The sequence below is a fragment of the Xiphophorus maculatus genome, chromosome 18 (assembly GCF_002775205.1).
Source record: "Xiphophorus maculatus strain JP 163 A chromosome 18, X_maculatus-5.0-male, whole genome shotgun sequence".
NCBI classification, from domain to species: Eukaryota; Metazoa; Chordata; class Actinopteri; order Cyprinodontiformes; family Poeciliidae; genus Xiphophorus; species Xiphophorus maculatus.
Window position 1 is genome coordinate 6,597,702 of NC_036460.1, and position 22,821 is coordinate 6,620,522.

Here is a 22,821-nt window from a genome sequence, read left to right on the forward strand (position 1 = left end):
CAACAACATTACTTAAGCATGCTGTGGTGTTAAAACATTTCCTTTAACTTGAATTGTACTACGAGACAGAAAGTGTGCCAAGAAAATATCCCATGGTTATTGAACTGCTGCTGCCTTTCTTCCTTTTTTCATCTGGAATCAGTTTTCCCCCTTTTCATCCAACCCCCATTGTCAACAAGTCATCTATTAATGTCCAAACAGAAGGTGTATTTGCTTAAGAAGTCAATGTGACTGCTTGGCAAAGGTCGTCTCTCATCCTGCATTGTGTCTCTGTGGTAACCAACTCTTATCCGAGAAAATGTTCGAAGGTATCCTCTCTACTTTAACCGCTGCTTTGGGTTCCAACTCAGATGTGGACAACTTCATCATGATATATTTCTCTGCAGATCCACAACTTTGTCATATTGATCAAAGAGTCTATAGAGAACCTTGATTTGTGGTTCAGTATTTGTGGATTCACCTATTTATATATTTTCATATGGAATGGAACTCTAGATTATTTGTGGAAAATGTGCCTGTTTTATACAAATGACAGCATATCTAAAATATTTGATAGAAGATGCAGTTTGGGAAGCTGAAGAATCAATAAAAAGACAGTTGAAAAGGAAGCTGAAAGATACTAGTTGGCATGCTATTGGCTGGCAAATCTAGGAGCAACATTTATTCTCATTGGTGCTGATTAGCTCCATCCCCAACAATGTTGACATTAGCATCTGCTTTAGTACTAATACTGTGTGTATCAATTCATCTTAATGTACATTTTGTGTTTGAACTACTAAAATAGGTAATTACAAGGTGTTACACCCCCAAGGTTTAGGGGTTCAGGGGCGGTAACTTAAAGATGTGTCCAGAGACAACAAGTATAATTTTAAATGATTTATTACAAAAGGGATGGTTTCATAAAACCAAAACACAATACAATTTAACAAATAAAGGTCTAACAAACAGAAGAATGTTAAGTGCAAATTAGATTACAAAATGTTCAAACAAGTCAGTCTTAAGTAAACTCAAAACAACGCAAAGAAAGGACACAAAGGGAGCACCAAACCTCCCAAACACGAGCTTCTAGCTTGTGAAATCAAACTACTCCAAAGTCAAACTGCTTAGCAGAACAAGCAAGAACTAAATGTCTCAAAACTGCCCAAAGCAGTTACAAGCACCAAAGGTGGGGGACAGCTTAACAAAACCTCTTCCTACTAGCTAGGAATGAGTTCAGGAGCCTTTAATAGGAAGCAGGTGAGGCTCATCAACGTCTGATTGGCTTGACAATCCTCTGCTGGTCCAATGGGGTCGCTGCTCCTCTGCAGCCTCCAAGCAGCCAATCAGGAAGGTGTTCTGTCACAGCTGAACCCTCATTACTATTAGAGTCTAATATTTTTGTCCTGTTGTCAAAGAGATGAATATTAGTAAGAAAGCACAGTGGTGTAGGTATTTCATGCTGAGCAGGTCTAAGACATTTCACACATTTCCATGCACACTGTTTTTCAAGCATTCTAGCTTGATCAGCTGGGCGCCTTCTCAGCAGTTGCCCATGGACCTACTCTGCTATAAGTAGCCACCTGTTATTTTTCATACATCGTCGAAGGTTATAAAAGTCTCAGTTAAAAGCAAAAAATCCCATATCATAGCATGGAACATCAGTAGGAGCTGCTAAATGTGCTCGATGCTGATGTTGAATATCAGCATCGAATATTCGGTTCACAGTGTTAAGGCTGGTTATGAGGTAGAAACCATGAATTCTTGAGTTGACATCCCATAAATGCATAAATAGTTTAACTTGTTTTGTTTAGAAACATAATTATACTATTTGCGTTTTAGACTGTGGATATCCTAATGCTTGAATAAATACTTGTTTTTTGCTTTCTTTTGGCTGTGACGCTACCCCAAAGCATCATCAATCCACCCCCATGCAGGTAAACAGTTGCAGAGGCGTTCCTGTCAAAAAAGTTTCATACCCTGTTTGTCTCATTGCTGCCAAAAAAGTTGAACCGATCAACCCACAATATTTCTTTGAAAAACATATCAGGGTTACGCGGATATTAATTTGCAAACATTAGATTTTATAGTGAAAATCTTATGAAAGATCTTTTTTTTGTCGCTCATTTTTCAGTGGAGTATTGTCACAAACAGAAGTAGAGAAATTCCCCATTGAAGTAGTGAAAAAATTGTCACCTTGAGAGCTGGTGCCCTCAGGACATGAGTGAATTAAGTTTCTGTTTGCATGCTCAGTTTGAAGCTTAAGCCTTCCCCCGCTGACAATTTCCCACACAGGGCACAGCAGAGAGGTCACTGATCCATCCAGGGCTAAAACAACATGACTGACAAGTCTGTGTGCTCACACATGCTGCCAATTTAAAATCTGTAATTCACACGCTGGACTCTGGAAGTCAAACTGAAGGGAATACATGCACATTCTACACAGGAAGCCCCGCAGAAACCACGGATCTGCTCTAATGGTGCATTTTACCACGACTTCACTGTACTGCCTCAGGCAAAATTATGGATATTTTGCTAACTTTGCTTTTACAAACTGTGGAAATGTACTAATTTGATTGTGTTATGGTGAATAATGCATGCATCACGTGATATTATTCCAGTAAAACATTGCTATATGAGAGTGTTAACTACCACCCATGTTACTAAAACTTGAAAGTTGCTGCTGACAGTGAAAGAAAACAAAAAGCATTTTTAATGACCTGAAATTCACCTGGCAGAATGACAGCCAGCTGCTCTGTTTCCCCTCATGTCTCTCTCTATCCTGGAAAGAACATGTTAGCCTTTTATTTACTTTTTAATTTATTAGCCCATATAACTTTGAATGAATCCACACATATGCAATTATATATTCCACCCTGCCTCTTGTCCATGCCCTGATATATACTGGAATATGGATTCAACTTATCATCTTGCAAGAAACCTGCAGATTCATCTTCTGCCTTGTCTTGTGTTGTGTCTGGGGCTGTCAGCAGATGGGATTTGGTAGTATGTGGTTGCCTTGGAGATAAGATAAAGGTTGTACCCAGGGGAGTTTGCTGTGTGGTGACTGACAGGTATAGTCCTTTCTCATATCTCTCTCGCTGGGCACTAAGTGGGGTGGGCCCTCCAACCAGTCATGTGTTTCCTGGATGTTCAGAGCTCAACGCTGTAATGAAAACCTGCACAAAGGAATGGTGGAGCACACTATAGGTGGCTTAGATACCTGTAATAACAGCCATTACTATGGGGCAAACACAGTAAAATAGCATGCATGGTGAGGTGGAGAGTTTTGCTATTTCAGTAATTAATCTTTTTGATTAATTGCCAAAAGAATATACAATTATTATATATAATTCTAAAAGTAAAAATAATTGTTTTACCTTTGTTATTTATGCAGTACTTTGATCACTTTGCTCTCAGCTAAGCAACATCTGAAGAGTTAAAGCATCTCGAGCCTGAAGAGCGGCGCTCTTTTTCACACGTTTCACATATTGAAAGTGATAGGTGCCAAATTCCTTCCCCTGCTAGATCTGAAAAGGCAGGCAACCATGGAGACTCTCATCCCTACTAAAGGCTCTTCTTTCTCTCTTTAGTTTTTACCTTATGTTTCTCATTTGTCTTGACTCAAAGCAAATTTTTCATTGCTCCAGCCTGTCTTTTAATGAATTGTTGTCAGTCACTTGGTCTAATGAATATAAAATGTAACAAAATGTAAAGAAAGTAGAAAGCACAATAATTAGTTTTTAAAGTCATTTATAGATCTGTTCTATTTACTAGTTTTAATTTGCAATCCAAAGTGAAACATTTTTACGTCTAAAACCAGAGCATTGGCTCTGCCCACACGCATGATGCACTGTACGTTGGGCACCATAGAAATGTTAATAAGATTTTTAAAATAAAAATATACAAAGCATCTTCATCAATTCAATACAACTTCTTGTGTTGAAGAAAAAGATGAATTTCTTGTGCAACCCTATCTCTAGTCTCGTGGTGGTGGTTTCCCCCACCTCTTAGTGATCTTCAATCTCACGTTTGGTCAGAACCTATAGCTTCTTGTTCTGAGGGCTGAGAGCAGGAGCGTTGTTTCTGCGCTCTCAGACGGCGCACAGAGCCAAGTAGGCATTTCAAGTTTGACAGGAGTCTGCCAGAGCAAGAGCGCGTGCCAGAACACTATTGAGCAAGCGTGTGTGAGATTTATTGTTCGTTCTGTTATGCGCTATATGTGCTCTGATCAGTCTCACTGCATGCACAAATTGGTCACTGCGCACTCTAGTTGGTGGCAGAAATAGTGCCACGCAGAGGGATACAAAGAGGAAGAACAAAGAGGAAGAAGCCTTGGAATTATCTTACAGTCAGTAGAAAAAAAAACTGAAGCAATATTAATATTTTATATTTACTGAAGCAACACAAAACTGCTTTGAACAAAAGAAAATCATGAAAAAATTTAATTACTAAAATGGTAAAGATACAATTTTGAACAACTGTGTTAAAGTCTATTCTTCTAAAACAATGTGACTTAATGTAAATCAGTTCTGATGACTTTGACCTCTAAGTATTTGTGCACTGGGCAGTCAAATGGGCAGCAACATCAATACTTTTAACAGCCACCAAAATTAAACAATAGAGCGAAGAAGTCGAAGAATTGGCAAAAATAAATCATTTTCTAAGAGGGATGTCACAGAAAGAGCTACAGCTACAATTGCAGCAAATGAAGTCCTTACATAGACTCAAAAGGGCTGAATTAAAATGTATGTAACATTTAGATATTTTATTTATAAAGACCTTTTACAATCATTTTCCTTCCCTTTCCTAATTACCCACTGTTATGTTGTTCTATCACAAGAAATATGAAAGAAAAACATTTACATTTCTGACAATATAAGAAAAAGCACAACATCTATTCATGTTTTTACGAGGCACTGCAGATTTTGTGACTGAGTTCTCAAAGTAAGTTTTTTTTTTTTTTTTTTTTTTGGCCAACCATAAATTATATTAAATTAACTTTAGATGAACAAGTCCTGTAACAGTATTTTTATTTTATAGATATTTAAATATTTATACTGAAATGTAATTAGGTATATGCCAAAGTGGCAAGGTTATGTTATAACTCAAGGTTGTACGTTCAGTCAGAAACCATCTAAAAACTGCAATGACGTATGATTTATAAGTTCATTTGAATTTATGCTTGACTAACTGCATCAATCGTTTTTTATTAAACAGAGGGAGGATAACAGGGCCAAATCGGAGAAATTTATTTAGCAAACTGAGAGCAGAAACTAATCTGTGGAAATTATTCCATAGAATAGTTTAGGCAAAGCACATAACTATCTAAAAGATATAATTATGTGGTTTAACCTTCAAATGTTAAAGCACATTTGAAGATGGTTTATTTAACTATGAACTTGAAGGTTCACCTGCTGCCTTGAAAATGTAAGTAAAATCCGTTAGAAAATTGTTTTTGTTTTAACTCAGAAATTGAAGTTGATCAAATTCCCAGCCGTAGGGAATTTGAATATACATGTTTATTTTTACATATGTAATTGTTACAACTTTCACTTTGTCTTGACAATGTAATATGAGACATATAATCTGTGGAAAAATCAGGCTTCTCTGCCTTCTCACTGTGGTCATACTGCCATCTGCAGAAATACACTAGGCTCAGCAGAAATTGCAGATTGCAGCTAAAAGGAAAGTCTCAGCACCGTCAATCATATTCATGTATGAACTGCTCAAGATTGCTGGTTTGCAGCAGCTGTGTTAATTGTGGGGAAATAACTTACTAGAGAAAAACAGCTTGCAGAGCCTGTCCACCTAGACAGGCTTGCAGCGTCTGTCTAAGTGGAATTTCCATGTCTTCCCATTCTTGGGTTGGACTTCTCATGGGTCTGTACCCTCTCACCATGAGGCCATTTGTGTTCACATTGCAACATTTTAAAATTGCCGGTGGATTTTCAGAACCTGAGACCTCACACAGGATGGTAAAAAAATAAAAAATAAATCATAGAAATAACAGGTTTGGTCCCACAGTGTGTGATTTACAACCACACAGCAAACAAGACACTCCACACATGAACAGATTCCACTCCTGAAAATTCAGATGTCAGACGGGAACTCTCACAAACCTCTTTGAGATCAAACGTGAGTTCAGATAAAACGAACATGGCTGATGTGGAAGAAGCTTGTGGACTATTTTTAACAGAGAAAAAAAAAACAATACATATAAATGTCTCTGAAGTCCATTGAACGTTTTGATACTCCATGTCTCTTGTTTTGTCTGTAGGTTCCTCCTCCATATTTACCTCACCTCACTTTCTGGATGACTACATGTAGCATTTAACAGACTGTGTTCTTGTTTCTCAGCCCCGTATGCTGTGATATCAAGCTAATATAATCCAACGTTGAATTGGTACGTTGGTTTGATGTCGAAGCAGTCCCGACATCCTACCAAGAAGACTAAATCACTCTTGTCACACAAGATGTTAGGAATATCTCATAAAGTGATCTTTAGAGCCATCATGATAATCAGAATGTCCTTACAATTGTTGGATAGGAGAAAATTGGGTCAAAAATCAGAATAATCAATTTGCCTTGTGAACCAGGCATTTGTTAGGTAAATAGATTGACCTAATTGTGTGGTTGGTTGCTTGTGATAGATGACCTGAAGACTTATCAGTGTATACTTCACCTTTTGTCCAGTGACTCCATCTAAAGGCTGCAGTACCTTCATGACCCTTGATAGGACAATACAAGGAGAGATATTGGGCGCAATTGGCAAAAATGGGAAGATGACCCCGTTTTTTAAGCTGTAACACCCAGTTCTTTCTTTTTTTTCAAAATAAAAACAATGCCTTTATTTGACAGGGGCATGAGTTTCTATTGTGAGTGTGCAGCTTGTCAGTACGCCAGAGCTAAAAGATCATCCATTATTGATGGTCCTTGGAGAACAGCCAGACAACTGCATCTCTTTATTGATCTAAAATCTGCAGCTTATGATGGAAGAACATCACTGGCACAATACATCTTCTGGAACAGTTCCTCTCAGTGGCACTCAAAGCAGGCTCACTGTGCTACATTTTCTAGTAGCCAGACATAATCAAGAGAGTATGTTTGACAAGTACAGTGTAAGTCCCTGGATTTATATTCTAAGTATAAATTACAGTAAAATACCTTTCTAAAACACATTCCTAGTCTAAATCTATTAATTTTAGTGAAGGCCTTTACATACTAAGCAAAGATAAATTTGTTAATTTTGGTATTGAGAAAAAAAAAACAATGTTTGTTCTGACCAGGACAGTTAAAACCCTACAAAAAATCAAGAGCAGGACGTCTGGGATGTCTTGATAGTTTCCTCCTAATGCAGCAGTCTAATAATTCTCACTTTAAATTTTTTGATCAAAAATATTGCTGTCAGATATCACACAAAAAAGGTTGCTTCCTGATGATATCAAGAACAACCTGTCTTTAACCCCAAATAATACCATAGCTAGAATCATCGAATACTTGAGACCCCCTCTAAATATACCTATATATCTTATTATGCATTAATACCCAAAGTGGAATCTATTGTGGCACTGTCCACTGTCATCCTTATCTCCACTCTTAGCAGTACAGTCAATCAGCGCCAAGGAACATAAGTGACACTCCTGTACTGACTGTTTTGCAAGAACCACCCAACAGCATGTCAAGTGGGTATTTCTGCTTTCTGAGCTGAATTTTGTTTCAAATATTTTAGATATACTCTGAGAAAATCTGCCAATAGGCAACTTTTTTCTGCAGAAATAATGTTTCAGAGAAAAAATCTGTGAATAGGTGAATTTGTGAAATCTGAACTGTGGATAGATGGGATTCCAATGGCCTTTATTGTATCTCAATCCTCCTCGTAATTAGCAGTGTTTTGTCATCTCTTCACTCAGATCCTTGTTGATGTGCCCTTTCACATTTAAGTTGATGAGTCTCACCTGTTCCCACTCCATTAATCACTCCTCCCAGTACATATGCTCTTTCTACTGTATTAACTTATGCAAGTGATGTCTGTTGGTTATGTTTCAGGCAGATGAGTGACTCAGTACACCAGGCTAACTCTAAAACTGCTTCTGTTATTTCTATGCATGAAACAGAAAGAAAAGACTGCAACACTTAAAGCCCTTACTTTAACATCAACAGCTAATAATTTGTTATTTCGCCAGAAAAAGTCACTCTGACATTGAGCATTACTTCATAAGAATTTACTGAGATGAGAAATCTTGTTTTAATATTGCAGTGTTTTTGTGCCATGTACTCATTATACCCCTATTTTTATTGTCAAAAGTAATTGCTTACATCTTTCACTCCAGTTTGTTTGCCAACAGACATACCCATTTTAACACTAATATTATGCCATTCCATTGTGCTTCATTCTTTTTTTTTATTCTGGTAAAGACGGATAGTGTGAGGCCTTGAAAGAGAGCTCAAGCACAAATTCTTAAGCAGAAAGAAGTATGATGAAAAGCATATAATTACACACATCCACACAGCGCCAACATCTGTGAAACAACTTTTACAGGTTTGATTCAGACTTGCAAATCACGAGTTAAAACAACCCCCGCCCTCATTTTTCATAGATGGTAACTAATTAGTCTTCTGTCACATGAACAGTGACTACAGTTTACTCTGTATCACTGCATGCTTCTCCTACTGTGCAAGAAAGGGGTCTTTTAAGTTCTGCGATGTTTGAAGTGAAGATATGGCCGCTGATGAGAGGAGAAAGCAGACGAGAAGCAATTAGTGAGTCACTGTGCAAGTGACAAAATGTACGTTTAAACTGAGGTGGATGACAACTAAAATGTCAGTGTTTTTAGAGTCTCTATCTTGTTTTGCATTTAATTATAATTCTAAATGAATTATGAAATGTTAAAAGCACTTTGTGTGTTGTTCAGGGACATGAGCTTCTTCTACTCCAACAATCTAAACTGTACACTCACTTTATGTAACAGTGGCTTATAGCAATTCAAAATGAGATGTCTGGTGAAAAAAATTACAATTAAATGATTAAACTCTCTGCTAGCATGGTTAATTCTGGGACCTGCATTAAAAAAGAACTACTTTATTATTTTTCTCCTCAAATGTTAGATTTACAACCCATTATGTCTCTATGTGGAGGTGCTTCATCTGTTTTTTTTTTGCAATGTGGAATACATTGGAATGTTGCAAATAATTTAAAATAGCACAAAACATTACACAATGCTTGAGGGACTGAAGTACATTGTTGGCTTAGTTATAAAAAGAATAATGGTAGCTTTAAAAATCATGTAAAATTTAGTAGCTGAACCTGATGCTTGTTTCAGTGCAAATATGTCATGTGTTTAGACAACACTTCTGTAGAGTTTTTGTTAAATTTGCAGAAAGAAAACAAATTTTTTTCCTCGAGGGCAAGGTTTTGCCACTGGTTCATCCGGTATCCTGAAAATTACCCAGTTTTGTTCACAACCTGAGAAACTTGTGTTGCTAGTTTCAATTACCCTTTGATTTTTGTTGCATTTCTGACTCCGACCACATCTGTGTGAATATTTTTCCAAATGAAGATTTTCTACAATATTTTCACCTCATGACAACATTTGACCTTAAATTTTTATGTGAAAGCTGTAAATATGTTTAAACAGATTTTTAGTGGGGGTTTAAAAATGACTGCGTGTGGTATCTACATGTCAACTAAACATCCTAAGGGTACCAGAAACGATGACAAAAGGCCAAGATAGGTGACACACATACTGTACATAGACATAACAGGCTTAATGTTCCACAAAATACACTTCATTTCCTCATGTTTTGATGCCTGTAGAATAAATGCTAACATACGTGTCAATATAAACAGCCATGTGACATCTTTAGTATTAAATGTTTATTTAATATGATGCAACATTAAATATCTCTATACTTTTATGCAAATATGTACTGAGTTTTTAAAAGGCACAGTGAGGTGTTTTTTCGTGTCTGAATGAATGTTATTTTTAATGTCTTGTTTCTTTTCCCACCAGGGCTAAAATAAAAACAAAGTGGGAGGTTGTATTTTAGGCAGGCTGTGTGCAGGAAATGATAACCTAGTCTTGTCTCTCCCCACAGAATATTAGACCGTTAAAGCTCCACTAATTCTTAAGTGGTCATGTTGCACTCCTCCCTCTGCAAACAATGAAAAGTTGCTCTTGGCCACTGGTGAGTCAGTGCTGATAAGCTAAAGGTGTAAGACTGTGCTTAAAAAATAGGTTTATAAGATAATTCGATGGTTTTTCCTGAGGACTTTTGTGCTTAGCAGAAACATAACTCATATTGTGTGGTTTTAACAGCAGGCAGAGGGCAAAGGATGGTCTTACTTTTGGAAGTTCTTAAATTAATTCAAATAACATATTAAATAAAATTATTTTTTGGTACTATCATTTGTTTGATTAAAATGTTTAAACTTTTTAATATTCTTTTAAAGAAATGCATGTTGTTGAGTCTGTAATTGGACAGAGGCAAAATACCCAAAATACTGCTTTTCACCGTATGTTTTCCTCTGTAATGAGCAGTACTTTATTGATCTCTAATGATCAGCTACTTATTTCACTTCTTGAAGAAGAGAAGCTGCCAACACCTGCGAAAAGTGATTGAAATGGTTTGTTTTAATGGGCAGCATCTGAATTAAAGCACAGAGAAATTGGCAGGTGTATGGAATTGGTCAATTTTTATGACCAGCTTGTTACAGGCACTGAGGAAAATAAAATTCTCCCTTTTTTTTTATCAGTGAACACACCACATAGTTCCGCCTCTTCAATACTTTTTGGTGCATAAGCTGTTGTTGAGGGAAGTAGACTCAAAACAAGATGTTTTAGGGAGTGCAATGTGCTTTAATATGAAGTCTCAGAAAGCATGCAAAGATTGCTAAAATCTATTTAAAAGGTAACAATATTATTTACAACATATCAAAACATGCTTGTATTTCATTCAGGCTGGGGGAGAGAGTGAGACTTTGCTTAGATAACAGGAAGGCTGAGTGGAGTACTGCAATGTTGATATATTATCCCTTTGAACTTTCAATCTCAGTTTATCATGTCATTTGGGATTCTTCTGTAACATTCACTTTTAGGTTTAAGACTTTTATTTTAGTTTTATGAGTTTTCCGTTGTTGGTAGATCCTAATATATTTTGGTTCAACTCCTCCTGTCTGTGTCTTCTCAGCCTTTTACCATCTCCTCTCCCCGCTCAGCTGCCATTAATTTTGTTTGTGTGTACGTGCCTGGTTTCCAACTCACCATCACAATCCCATTGTATGTAAGCTCCCTGGTTTCTTTGCTCATTACTGGATTCTTGTGTTGCTCTCATCATTGTTCCGTGTTCTTATTTTTCTCATTTCAAGACTGTAAGTTTTTCATTTTATTTATTATACAATCTTCATCTTCTTGCTGATGTCCTGTCTGCATGTGGGTGCTCCTAATCCAAAACACTTAATAAGCCACCTTTTAGAAATAATGAACTCTGGTGAATGCACACTAATACACGCTGCATTTTTAGTACAATAATGAGTGGCATGCTTGGGTTCTCTCTGAGTACTCTCGCAATCCAAAGCTGCATATTAAGTCAATGTATCTCTCTAAAATTCTCATTTGTTGTTAAATTCTCACCCAATGAACACTGAAGATACACACCAGCACCCTCACTACTTTGCACGGTTAAGCGTGTGTGGACGATGAATAGATGTTCCCAAATTTTCTCATCATGTAATGCTTATCATCATGTCAAAGGTTTACAAAAACCAGAGATGCACTGTGAGTTGGACATCTGCTTTTTATTTCAAAACCTATCTTATTGCAGCTTTTTTATTTAAAAAGTGATCTAGGAACCAAAATATGTTGGAAGTTCTTTACACATGATTTATGTGCTATTTGGTCTTTTTGAAGGCTGTTGTTTATCCTTTAGTAATTTTCTTGTGTAAATACACAGCTAGCATGTATACAAACCGGCAGTAAACTCTAAGGAAATTACTTATTTCAAGAACCCCATAAATTACAGTAATTATCAATGAAATGTAGTTTCCCTCTTGAGTCAAGTAGCAAACATTATATGCCTAAATGGCAGATGATATTATTGATTCCACTGGAAAAGCAATCCAAAATCTGTACACACATGAATATATACTTCATACCTGCTCTGTTAATAGAGCACTAATGTGTTATATAATTGAGTTTTAAAGAATATTGGAATGTTTTGTCTAAGCTCAATTTCCAATTGACATCCCTTGCTTAGATTAAAGACATTCATCTAATGAGTAATGTTTTCTGTATTTTCTCAAGATGTTTTGAAATATATATATAAATAAAATAGGACATTAAATCACAGTTAAACTCCTGGAATGAAATAAACATCCAAAGTTCTTTGCAAGGCCAGCTTTCCAAGATTGATTTAAACGCTAGTGTTTATCAATTTTAGCACGAAGGTAGGAATTTTCCTTTAGGCCCAAATCTTACGGACAAAAGCAAGAATTCTAATCGATAAACTATCGTTAGTTATTATTCCAGTCACTTTCACAGTTGCTGATGTGTGAATGTCAGTGAGCATGGAGTTTGACAGTCAGTTTTAAAAGGATATAATTTTACTCTGTTCCCAGACACTGTCAAGCACAACTTTTGCTTGAAACTTGTGAGTTTGTCCCCTGCCTGCATTAAAGACAAAGTCTGGAAGGAAGGTTTTCTTGGCACCAGTCACTGCATGCCCCCCCCCCAAAAAATACAGTTCCTGGCACTTGAGGGAAGAACAGTGAGTGCTGAAAGAGCTGTCATCCATCACTGTGAATCATCCAGTGCTGCATTAACATATCCTGGGTCCTGAGACTTCTAACTTTTCACGGATTTGGCATTAGTGAACCAATCAAAGGTTTACTAAAGCTGAATGGTTTCATTGTGTAGGTATGTGGTAGGATTTAACTAAGTATGGAAGTTATACATTCTCATGGAGTTAACACACAACTGAAGGGGCAGTACTATGTGTTTTCCAGGCAGATAGTGGCATTTTATACCACAACGAACTGACTGTTACCTCCAGCTTTTATAAATATACTGTATGTATAAAATACTACTTGAGATATTTAATGTTGATGCCTTAAAATTGGGCCTCTGTCTCATCCATGCATCCCCTACCCTCTGTTCGTCATTTCATATTGATTTCCAAAACACTGCATGATTAATATAATATAATGTAATATATAATTAATATAATAAATTTCATGGTGCTGGTAGATTTATTCATCTGCATCATTTTAATTGCAAATTAAGTGTTAGTTGTTGAGCTGCTATTGTCCGACAACTAAAAGGGGACAAAAGCCCTACGTAGCCCCTCTAAAAGTGAAAAAAATAATTATTTAACTAATGACACCATTTAAAGTTACCATTAAGTCTTTTACAAACTGCTGGAAGCTGCAGTCATTACAGGTGTTTTGTGATTATAGGGAGGTCTTTGTGTCTGCTTGTCTTTGGCACACACATTTTGCACACTTTGTCAGGATTACAGAGCTTGGTAGTTGTTGACTCAGTCTCCTTGCGAAGCAACTCTGTTTACCATATGACTTTTAGTTCATAGAGAAGGGGCTTTGAGGCTTCCCATATTTGGCCTGAGTCAGACACTGAGAGCAGGTGTTGGCGGTCCGCTGGATGATTTTTGTTTGATTTAGTCTGTGAATATAATTTGGCATCATTTTTATTTCCAAGCTTTGAGCCAGTGGCGTTCTCATGTCCCTGTGGCTTGTGCTCCGGTTCCAGAAAACGACACCAGTCGTTTCATAAATAAACAGAAAACAATTAGACCACAGTATTTTTTTAACACAGTAGCAAAATAGAGAACATTTTGTCTTAATTACTCAATTACTTTTCTGGAGCACAAGTTACTGTAACCGGTTTAATATAAAAACAAATACAGTATATTGGTTGTTTTTATTTAGTGACAGATTCAGGCTCAACTTTATCTTCTGCTCTGTTTTTTTTTCCAGGTCTTTCTGCTGCTGTCCAGAAGTTCTCCCAGTCGTTGCAGGAGTTCCAATTTGAGTGCATTGGTGATGCTGAGACAGATGACGAGGTCAACATTGGTAAGAGTCATTTATCATGGCACAACTCTGTCATTTGTTTCAAATTCATTATAGAAGCTTCTGTAAAGTCACTAGAGGGAAAACTGTTGCTTTATTGCAATTTGCAATGCAAAATACACCAGTTTTGTAAATTATTTTAAAAAAACAAAAGCTAAGAGATTCATTCATGAGATTCAAATGCATGAGAGGAGGACCAAGGAACAAACTCTCATGACCAGATATGTTTTTTAAATATTTGGTGTGTGATGCTCATTCTTTGCTTAGTTCAAAAAGACAATGGCATCCTTGAACTTCAAGATCATCCCATATAGACTATAATTCCACTTTTCATTATGATATTATGCATTTCCTGTAATAATCATGTTTTAATTGGCATTTCTTCACTCTTAAAGTTCTCAAATCAGGCTAACTCTTAGACCAACATCCTAAAAGCTTTAAACAATAGTTAACAGTTTATTTCCTCCTGCGATTTATGCATCAGGCTCAATTCTCTTTCAGTGCCTTGCACTGTAGTCTTGTGACTTCATATCATTTTTAATGGTGTGAAACTACTACAGTGTTCCATTTGATGCACTTTAAAATATCTTCAGCACTTTAAAATATCTTCAGTGAAACAATTATCTTGTCATTCTGAAGAAATTGATAAAAACCAGTCCCCTTTCCACTCATGGAAACCTCAATTTATTGCAGTTATGTGCTGCAGCGTTTTCTGGTCTGGTTTTATGTTAGGGCTTTTCATAAATGTTCTAAGTGTTTGCAGCTATTTAGTATTTATGGCTATTATGTGCAAATAACCTTTTGCCTATAATTGCAAGCTTCTTTTGACCCTTCTGTTTTGGAAAGCTCTTTACCTTGTTTTTCCTCTTTGACCCATTTGCTCAAACATTCACACACCAGTCCAGCAGAGCTGCCATGCAGAGGTGCCTGTCTGCCACCACAAGCCAACTGTAGATCAGCATATTGCCTGAGGGTACAATAGCTTAAGGTGGGGGCAGGGATACAAATGCCAGCTGTGCTTTTTCAGTGCAATTATGCTTGTCTGCGAAAGGGAGAACACACAACCTTGGCCTTTCTCCAAAAAATGCAACATGCATGCTAATTGGCTGTTGCATTTTACTAAACAGATTAGCACATTTTGCCACATTGTCATGCATGTACACACAGTCCAAAAAAAACGGAGTAGATGGATGGAGCCATTGGCCAGGTACAGATTTTATTCATCGACTCAGTATCTCATAAATGTATTTTTCACATTTGCATTGTGTTATAACTACAAAATCCTGCATTTTTTGTGGTTTTATTTTAAGCAAAACTGTGAAAAAACTGTGGTTTAATTTTTTTTTTTACAATAGTAACTTAAAATGTCTGAGAACCAGTTTTCTAATTGAAAAATAGTATTCGGAATGCTAAATCATAACTCTGGCTGGGCCAAGGTTCTGAAATGTGTAGCTCTGGCTATGTGGGCCCCCTAAAGAGACTCCTGATAACCTTGAGCAGTAATATTATAAAACTAAGCAGTGTTCTGATATTTAAAGGGAATAGGAAAGACATTCATGTAAAATCTGCAATAATATGAACAGAATGACAATGATTTTTGTGCATGTCAGTCCAAAAACCAATGAGCTTTTTAACTATTCTTTTTCTTTAAGTATGGGATCATTCTATTATTTTAAATCTTTTGTTGTGTGTTTTTTTTAAATCAGAAAATGTAATAAATTATTTCAAATGCCAACATTTTTAGATTTTATGTAGTAAAAAGCCCAATTCATCCTTACTGCATGATTGCAGCATGAAATATCGATATGACAAAAAACTGCTTTTGTATTAAATAAAATAATTATTAAAAAAACAATTGAATCCACCCAGTGAGATATTTATTGATAAACTTAAGACCTAGTCTTTCATTACAAGTATAGAAAAGGTAGATAGATACAACTTGTCCAAAACAAAACAACAACAAAAAAAACAGATTAATGAGATGAACATTAGCTACTAAATTTATTTTCCAATAACTGGATAGTCTGCCTGGGTTTTATGTTTACATGAGTCCACAGAAGAAAAATGCAGTATTAACACTGCTTAGTTAAGTATTTGTTCACATATTACCATGCTTTTCACCTGAATTAATGCCTTTGGCAAGTTTTCAAAATATGCAGCAGCCCCAATTAGCTAGTACTTTAAAAATATGATAAGCTAATGTTTGTTTAGTTTTTTCTTTTTGTGAGAGGTTGTATAGATTTTGCGGTTCCGGGCAAAATTGTTTTTAAAAATCTGAGAGAAAATGGCTTTATGGATTGTAAAGTTTGCAGACCCCCAGGCCAGGGATTTAGGTTTATGTATAGCCTATATTGCCTCTTTTATTTTCACACGGATTCTTGTGCAGCCTCTTGTCAAGCCTCCAGGACATCTGAAGGACTAATTGTGATCAGTGTCAGAGATTAATGGAGGTGGAAATCATCCAGCCTCCAACAGGTATCTGAAAGCAGATGTGCAGGGGGATGCACCGACTCTAATGGGCAGGACTGTCAGTCTGGCCTCTTCCTTCGCCTCTTGTTTTGTATCCCACTCATTATCCCCAGCTTACGTCCCCCACTCCGTGCCGTGGTCTGCTGAATTACTGACCATCTGTGAGGGCTGAACAGGATATCGACCTTCTCATCTTGAGACTTTAATGTTCATCAGAATGCTAAATGACCAGTACCGTACAAAGCTGCAGTAACTGTATGGGACGCACTCGCTAATTATGTTAAATGGAAAAATCCACACCCAAAGTGAAGTCTCATTAGAATAAAGCACACTTTAATTTGAGGCAGTGCTCACATTCCCAGCCCTGCAATAAAGGATCTGTTGATCACAGATGGAACAATAGCAATCTTAATCTCTCACCTATAAATTGATTTTGGTCTTTCTTAAACAATCAGCACACAAAAGTGAACTGACAATATGTCAGGAACAAATTTAAAATGTACAAATATAATAAAAACTTGCCTCTGTTTTAATTTCGAATTCAGTGCCTGGCCAGTTTCCCATTTACATCATAGCCACACTGCTGTATTCACTCAGTGTCTCAGAGAGAAAAGACCATGATAACTATTTGAGGGGAAAAATGAAACAGCCTGTTGAAATCAATCTTGTCATCAATGAAACCAAGTTTCTGACTGACATAGCCAGACCCTTGAGTGATTGCCACCAAGGATCTTGATGCAGTATTGGTGCAGTCCACTTTGATGTTCCGAGCCTCCCCACGAAACATTGGGATGTTGTGTGTGCTGTCAGACGGGTTCACCTGACCTTTTATTGATTTCCCTCGATGACTTCCTGCGGTGACATTCACATGCCAGTCAGTTATCTAGGAATCAATGGAGCCAAGGGATTGATGTGGCCATAGAAATGTAAATTTTTTTTTAAAAGTTGAAGGACCTTTCCTCAGAAGGTCAGTCATTGAGACCTTAAGTGCTGTTAAAATCCTTTTTGGGGTGAAGAGAAATCTGATGTGAACAAGCCAAAATGAACAATTAAATCTAGTATGAAAGGTCCACCTAATCCACAAAAAAAAAAACAGTTGGTTTCCTGGCAGAAGTTATTAAAAGGGGGTTAAGATGTATTTTCCAGGCACGTAGTGTTATTTTTATAGCACAGTCAAGTAACTGTTGCCTTCAGTTGTTTTGAAAATGCTGGATATTTCAAAAATAACTTCAAATAAATTTGACTTTGCATCATAGCCATATCTGATGCTTTTAAATTGGCTTTTGTCTCTTTAAGAGGCTCCTACCCCTTCCAACACTAGAGGGTGGTCCTGTAACCAGTGAGTTATAGGTTCAAATCCCTTCTCTGTCTCTGTTTTTGTGTTCTTGGCACTTCACCCACCTTACCTGCTGGTTAACCAACAAAAACCCCTCAGAATGATCCTGCCGTCACTGTGCTTGATGGTTGTTTTCCTAACTTAAAAACATTTTACCTTGGTTTTTTTTAACATACAACTTGTCTTTTTCTTGACTAACAATGTTATTGTCCTGATTTAAAATAAAAATTGTATGGTAGACTTGAGGCTTCTTGGACACCCGACTGCTCTTTAACATCGTCAGCTATGTAGTCCCTTTAAAATGGGGTTGATAGTTTGGGTTAAAAACAAACTATCAGACTTATTAAGATAAGTGGGGGGCTACACCCAACAACCATGTCTTTGTCAAGAAACCAACCAATTTAAATTAATTCTGAAATTTCTGATAAACAGCCTTTGCCAAAAACGTTTTCATGAAAACAACAAAATACGTTATTTTTATGCTGAGGGATGTTTTGTGTAAATTTGAACCTATACATATTTCTGTGCAGATGTGCGTTTCAGAAACTAAATAAATTCAGATTTGTGCACCCAGTTATGTTTTTTGGCTTATTTTTGTAATATGTTTCCAGCTTTAAATAAGAAACTGGAAAACACAGATTAGTGCCGACTGCAAGTTCATGTCAACTATTCACCATTGGTGTACAGCATTAATAATATTATTGAAAAGCTCACACAATAAATTTTTTAGAAACAGATCTCTTTTATCCTCCAAGTGATTCTTCACATTTACTGCCTTTCCTCCATTTACAAGTGAATTATATGCAAGCTGTAACCCCACTTTGATTCCCATTTCCTTCCTAATCTTGTCCCATCAGTGGCTCCCGCTGTGGCCTTTACCCCCTGGTAGCCTTGCTCTGTTGATAAAGGAGCTGGTAGCATTCAAAGAAGGCCAGCTGCCTGCAAGATTGTTGGCACAAAATCATTGCTCCCTGGTTTTTGAAAGCTTTAGTGTGCAAATAGACCCGAGTGTCCACAATGATGCATGGGTCCCCTTGCCAGGCTGTCGGGGCCGATAATGATATTACTGTGTTGGCAAGCAGCGCAGCTCGACCACTGCTAAATGCCTGGACATGCAGTGACAGAGGGGCTCTCCAGCAGAGGCCAAATTGTATCAGGCCTTCTACTTAATGAAGCCATGAAGCTATCAAGGCACAATCCTCCAGCAGATAAGGTGGAATACATTGTATTCTGAAATCATCTGGCCATGCAGGATGTAATCTAGGCTGCAGAAGTATATCCCAGATGGTGTGAACACATCTTCACCTCATCACTCTCTTTTACATTGGGGCAGTATATTGTGAAGCCTTGCAGGGGATGAAAGCAAAGAGAAGCGATCAGTGGAATCCATTGAATTGAGGTATTGTTTCTTACTGCTGGGTAAGGCTTGGGTTTAAATTGGACAGCTGTATGCTTTTATTACATTCTGAAATGCACTGCTCTGAAGGGTTTGAAGCTGGAAAGCAAATAAACATTTTGCACAATTCTGTCCTGTGGGAGGTGCCTGAAACATCACATCTTTAACAACTGCAGCACCATGTTTTTTCTTCATGCTTTTGCCTCATCTTTCTGGTGCAAAGCTGCTGTCTGTTCAAGATATCTTTCATATCAAGACTTAAAACTATTAGTTTTTCCCTATTTGTTGTTTCTCAAGTTGTTTTTTCTTTTTGTTTGTTTGTTTTTTGTAGCCCAGTCTTTCAAAGAGTTCTCCCAGCTGCTGAACACTGTTGAAGAGGAAAGAAGGCGCTTGGTAAGAACACATTAGAAACATGACAGCACTACAACAAAACACTGCTACCCCTTTTATTGTGTCAGTTGATTGACTGTGCTATTTATAACTTGATTTACAGAAAAAATAAAAAAACACAAAACCCCTCTTACAAAAACTACATTACCAGTAAAAAGCTATCTTTTAACTGTGTTTTATTTTCTGCGCTATGAACAGGAATACTGCTATGTTTGATAGGTGCTAAGGTTGAACCATTTTAGTTATTGAATGGAGGTGGAAATAAAGATTTTGTTGACTACTATGCAACTTTTGAGTAAGAAAATATTCCCCAAACTATTAAACAAAACCCAATTTTATTTAATAAGAATTGAGGACTAAAATTGATACCGATTATACAATTTTAGGACATATTAGGGAAAAAAAAAATATTTTTGACATGGCAGAGCACTTGATGTGTGATTTGTTTTAACTCATAAATGTATTTATCTCAATGAGAAATTAAATGTGCATGAAAACCTCCATTTCCTTATGCTAAGACACATACATTTTTGCTTAAGTGGTACTGATTATTTGCAATTCACGCAGGAAAAACAAATTGCTTTCTTCAGAGGATTAAGAACTGATACAACAAAGAACATCTATTATGTACATCAATAAAAAATTGAGGTGTAGCTAGTCAAAATATAATAAACAATTCTCAATTAGAAGAAACATAGTACTGGATCCTTAAAAACCCAGATAAAATAGCAATTATGTCTGAGTCTGAGTTATTTAAGAAAATTCTTGTTTTGGGCTTTTTTGGGGGGGGATAGAGGAGAAATGGATGGTTCTGGGGTCGGGGGGAATGGCTGGTTCTGGTTCTGGATGGCTGGTCTAAAGGTCAGAAAACAAGCCTCCAACATGGCTGGATGTCTAAAGACAAACCAGGCATGACGTAAAGGCCAAGGGCAAAGGAGGTGGAGGAGATTTCTCAGTGGGTGTCTTAGTTATGCACAACTACCCCCCGCCCCCACATCAGTCTCCACACAACCCCAGACAATAACAAAATATGCAGACTAAACATGAATTTAGAACACTTATTGTCCTGGGCTTCATAAATGGGTAGCTTAATGAAAATGTTTAACGTTTGCAATAACTTTAAATGTATAGTTTTTGCAACATTTTGGTATATGCTCTAACAATAAGGTTTGCAAGGTTCATTCACACACATGGTCTGATTTAAACAGACCATAGTTCTGTTTGAGCAAGACCCCACTTTTGAGGTGGTCTCGTTCCACTTCCAAACAGATTGCTTCTGGTGTGAATACAGACTGGTCTTGATCTGAACCAACTGCAGGAAAGGTACGTCTTTTTGGACTTCATGAGCCACTATTGCAGGGCATCATGGTAAAAATGAGCCCTTCAGTGGTACTGTATGTTCTGAAATTGAAATGTGATCCGTCATTTTTTGCTTAGCAATCCTGTCAGCTTGTTGTGGGTCAGTTGCACAGAGCATCTCATCTCATTCACTTTGTAGCAAAATGTATGCACATATAAAGGGAACACTGTCTTTGTATGTTACATTGATGACTATTCCTCATTATTGTAACTATATTTGTAAATTCATAACTTTTTCAGAAGACAGTTGGTTGTAAAAGCAGTTTGCTCAACCTATGCCTTTTTAAGTGTAGATGACAAAGAAAAGCTGTGAATCTGATGGACCACATTTTATATTGATAAACTGAAATAGCTTTTAGCAATGATAACATAATTTTAGCAGTACTAAAACTCCTAAATTTGATGGACTGTATAGACTGGTTCTGACTGGACTGGAGTTGTTGACATCTCAGGGTGAGCTTTTATCTGTCAACATTCAATATTTTATGATAGAAAGACCTACCCTTTGAAAGTGAGGGCCACCTCAGTAAATACAGTGTAGCTCTTTGCTGTGTTGTACAAATGTTGCAAGCAAAAATACTAAAATTTGTATAATCCATTAATCAATATTGTTAGTTTTTGTTTCACTAAAAGCTTTGAGGCCATTTTTACAAGCCACGCTTCACTGCCAGAAACTGAGTACTTCTGTCAATAGAGCATGGCCTTTGACGCTTGTCTGAATCCACTGTATTGTAACCATAATTCAGAGCATGATTATATTTAAATGGAAGATTACCAAACCACCATGTTACTTGGTTAATAACTGCATTTTTGTATTTATCTAACCCTTACATTGAATCAGAACAATTATACAACATTTTACAGTGACTTTACATGCATTATAACTACCATTTGCTCTTAGTTAGATTTAATATTGCTTGTCAAACTGTTGAAAGATCACACTTCTGTGCCTTTAGGTTGGCTACATGGTGGTGTAGATGATAGTGTTGTTGCCTTGCAGCAAGAAGGTCCTGGCTTTGAATCCTGGCCTAGGATCTTTTTGCATGGAGTTTCCCATTCAAAAAGATCCTCCATTAGGGGATAAATCGTCTCTAATTTCCTTTAGATTTTGGCGACCAATCAATAATGACCGGTCGGCACATACAGATGTAACTTTCTGCCCTCAGACCTATACTAACCCATAATAGGTCCCTGGTATTTGCCATCCTCACCCTGAAATTTGTGAATACTTGAGATTGTCTCTGAAAATAGTGACAACTGCTTATTTTAATAGTACAAACAAACACATCCTAAACTGAACCTGCATTAATATGCATGATGGGAACTGTCTTGGCATTACTGCAGAAGCAAATATCATCGGTCCTCCTTATTGTCACTCTTGGGGCAACAGTCAGTTAGCACAAAGGAAAATGAATGCCATTTATGATTTGCTGATTTGCTAATGCCAGTAAATCATGTCAAAAAGCACTTTACCTAAATATTTTAACTTCACAAGCTGCATATTCTTTTGAATATCTTAAATGGGCTCAACGAAAAATTCACAAATGTTTTGCTAGTAATTTGAAGTTACGTTCCACAGAAAGATCTTTGAATAGTTGAATCTGCCAATATTAAACTGTGGTTAGGTGTCGCTGTATTTCTAGGACTGTTCCATTTTTTCCAAGACATTTGAGCTTTTTGCATGTTTCCTTTTGAAGATGCTTAGAATAACTTGGAATTTTATGTAATATTTCTAATATTTGGATAACAAAATGTTTGCCTGCTAATTGGCAGTATTGTATTTAAAGCCAGAGTCAAAATGTGCCTCTTAGA

The 22,821-nt window shown here is 36.9% G+C and overlaps 1 protein-coding gene across 4 annotated transcripts in view; it reads left to right on the forward strand.

Annotated features, from left to right (window-relative positions):
• The window catches only part of arhgap42 (Rho GTPase activating protein 42), a 101,339-nt gene that overhangs the window by 15,514 nt on the left and 63,004 nt on the right, over nucleotides 1-22,821 (forward strand). For all 4 annotated transcript variants that reach the window (XM_023351687.1, XM_023351688.1, XM_023351689.1 and 1 more), the window contains exons 2-3: nucleotides 13,967-14,062; nucleotides 19,592-19,653. In XM_023351687.1, the coding sequence (XP_023207455.1) occupies nucleotides 13,967-14,062; nucleotides 19,592-19,653 (158 nt within the window). The remainder of the gene's footprint in view (nucleotides 1-13,966; nucleotides 14,063-19,591; nucleotides 19,654-22,821) is intronic.